This window comes from Elephantulus edwardii, unplaced genomic scaffold, assembly GCF_000299155.1.
Source record: "Elephantulus edwardii isolate Elephantulus edwardi_28Jun2011 unplaced genomic scaffold, EleEdw1.0 scaffold00117, whole genome shotgun sequence".
Taxonomy (NCBI): domain Eukaryota; kingdom Metazoa; phylum Chordata; class Mammalia; order Macroscelidea; family Macroscelididae; genus Elephantulus; species Elephantulus edwardii.
In genome coordinates this window covers 5,601,478-5,604,446 of record NW_006399867.1, presented here as the reverse complement: position 1 = coordinate 5,604,446, position 2,969 = coordinate 5,601,478, and the positions used below count along the sequence as shown (strand labels likewise).

General features: G+C 44.1%; 1 protein-coding gene across 1 annotated transcript in view; it reads left to right on the top strand.

The window, feature by feature from the left end:
• Positions 1 to 2,660, top strand: part of ACSM5 (acyl-CoA synthetase medium-chain family member 5) — a 24,594-nt gene extending 21,934 nt beyond the window's left edge. Inside the window, exons 12-13 of the mRNA XM_006892654.1 lie at positions 2,103 to 2,222; positions 2,577 to 2,660. Coding sequence (XP_006892716.1) covers positions 2,103 to 2,222; positions 2,577 to 2,660 — 204 coding nt within the window. The remainder of the gene's footprint in view (positions 1 to 2,102; positions 2,223 to 2,576) is intronic.
• Positions 2,661 to 2,969: the final 309 nt, after the last annotated feature.

Sequence of the window (2,969 nt, the reverse complement as noted above, 5' to 3'; positions counted from 1 at the left end):
TTGGGGAGGTGTCGGGGGGGATTGTGTACCACTGAGGGAGTTTTTCTTTTGCTTTTCAAGGAGAGGAGCAAATGGGGGGGAGGGGGGAGGGGCTTGTGCGGGGAGAAGGGTGCAACAATGAATGAATGGAATCCCAAAATCTCTGTAGATGTTCATTGAGATTAAAAATAAACCAGCTAAATTAATAAAAACAAACAAACAAAAGAATTAGAATGAGAGACCAAGTGGTCTTTTGGATGTTTCTGTTCTAATGAGATCTGATGGCCTAGTGGGGAGGGCGTTGCACTGCTAACCCATGGGCTTTGCCTCTCTGGGGGTTTGAATCCACCTGTAACCCCTTAGGAGAAAGATGGGCAATCTCTTCCCAGGGAATTGATAGCTGTAAGTTTGTTCCTGCTCAATGGAAATAAGTTGAGTTGAGTCATGTTGAGTTGAGTTGAGTTGAGTTGAGTTGAGTTCTTAGGAGAAATCCAGTAGTTACTGTCTTTGGGATTCTTCTCCCTCCTTGGTAGGAAGCAGTTTGCAAGAAAGACCTAGGTAGAGAGAGCCATGGTGGAGACTGTCCTTCAAGGTGTCCACACAGAAGTGTTGCCATCTGATGTTTACTGTTTGTACACGTTCGTCTATATGGTGCCTGCTTTCCATGGCGAGTGGTCTGAAGTTTGTTGTCTTGATGTTGTTGTTGTTGTTGTTGTTGTCACCAATTCCATGCCTACCTACGCTTCCTCCTCAGACAAAATGGCAATAATCTGTGTGTCCTGGTGACATCGTGCATAAACTATTAGGCTACTAATCCGAGGGCTGACAGTTAGTCCACCATTCGTTCTGTGGAAGAAAGAAGGACCCCCCATAAAGATGTATCACCTCAGTAATTTTTAATGGAAAGTTACTATAAGTGAGTGGGGTTTTGCTGTTGTTTGGGGGATTTTAATGGAGAGCAAGCTGGGTGGCTAAGGCATTCGTGAAGCTTCTCTCTCCAAATTATTTGCATTTTAAGAGAAGCAAGTTGGCTTTTCATTGCAGCATTCCAGATCCAAGGAATAGTTTGTAAAAAGAGTCAAGGATCCAATTTCATTCCACACAATGAGACTATTCTGGTCACTGATCCTGGAAAGGCAAAAACCAATCCCACCACCATCAAGTCAATTCCAACTCACAGTCACTCTGTAGAACAGACTAGAACAGCCACACGGGGCTTCCAAAGCATTAAATCTTGATAGAAGCTGACTGCAATAGCTTTCTCCCTTGAAGTGACTGATGGAATTTGAACTCTTTTTTATTGTATTTTATTTTATTATTTTTGTGTGTGTACCGTCAAATCAGATCTGACTGGTACAGGAGGAGATTGTCCCTCCTTCTCCAGTGGAGCATCTGGTGGATTCAAACTGTGTACCTCTGGGATTGGGAATTTGAACTCTTAACTTTAGGTTAGCAATCAAATGCTTTAAAGCATTGCACCATCTAGCGGGTGTGTGTGTGGAAAGGAGTATTGTCCATCCCATTGACTGGACCCAAAGAGCAGGTTGTTGTGTTGTTGTTGTTAGATCCCGTCAAGTCGCAGGCGATTCATAGTGACCCTATGAAGGAGAGTCCTCAGCGCTTGTGTGTCTTTCATCCTCTCTCCAGGTTCATAGGGTTTCCAGAGGCAAGTTGTTACGGAAGAAGTGGATGCCACTCCTGCTTCCAAGCTTTTGTTTAATCGGGGAGCTCCACCCCACACTGTCCGCATTGGGTAACCAAGATGCATTTGACACATCAGTGTCACAGTGTTCAGCCTCACAGCAAGAACAAGTTACCGCTGTTAGGCAAATGGACACACCAGGGCTATGCGACCTAGAGGAATGTTTGAACAAAAACAATGAAAGGCAGGCCAGAGGGCTGCGGATTAAAAGTCACCCATCTTTGGCTTGGTAGCATCACTTTCTGTCCACTGGGCCAGCTGATCTCTCTCTATGTTGATGTTAGTGTTGTTAAGTGCTGTCAAGTCACAGGTACAACCCTCGTATTGGACTGAATAATGTCTGCTTGTATTCACAAGACTAGCTTAAAGAGAAAAGCTTCATCATCTAAGGTCTGATCTTTTTTTTTCTTTTTCCCGGTAGGTGGTAAAAGCATTTATAGTCCTTTCTCCTGCTTACTCTTCTTGTGATCCAGAGAAACTAACCAAGGAACTTCAGGAGCATGTGAAAAGGGTCACGGCTCCCTATAAATATCCCAGGAAGGTAAACTTCTAGGAGCAATTGTGAGACAATGTGAGAGCTGGGAAATAATATCTGTGTACACAGCCCTGTGCTGCCCACTGAGGTGGACATAGAGAAAACCCTTGCTTTTTTTCTCAGTTCCGTTCTGGACCCTTCCCAAAGTGCACTATGCTCTTCCAAGAAATGACCAATCGACCAGTTTCAGGGGGTTGATGCTTAACTACTGTTCAAAAGGTCATATTGTCCAAATTCTAGCTGTTTTAACTATTATTATTTGGAGAAAGGCACACATTGTGGAATCTTCCCAATGACGCAGTGATTCTATGAAGGCAGAGGTCTTTTCAGAAATTATTTTTTTCATTCTTTGGTCCCCAGGTGGCCTTTGTGTCAGAACTACCCAAAACGGTTTCTGGAAAGATCCAACGGAGTGTATTGAGACGTCAAGAGTGGGGGAAATGAGGAACAATCTCAGAACAGCTCTAGAGTTCTCTAAACATTCCAAGAGGAACTCGTGGGATTCCTGGTTGGCTCCCTACTTGAAACATCGTCTTCTTGACCACACAGACATTAAGGCTTTCTGCTATCAAATGGACACCTCTAGAATCACTGGATGATGCTGGAGACAAGTAGAAGAAAATTGCTGACCCAGAAGGCCTGGCCACATCTAGTCTAGCAAATGTTTGACACCTTTTCTAGCTGGAGTCACGCTGGATGTTTTCCAACTAGTCTACTGCTTAAGACCTTCCTGCTGTCCCTTCCAAGGACAAA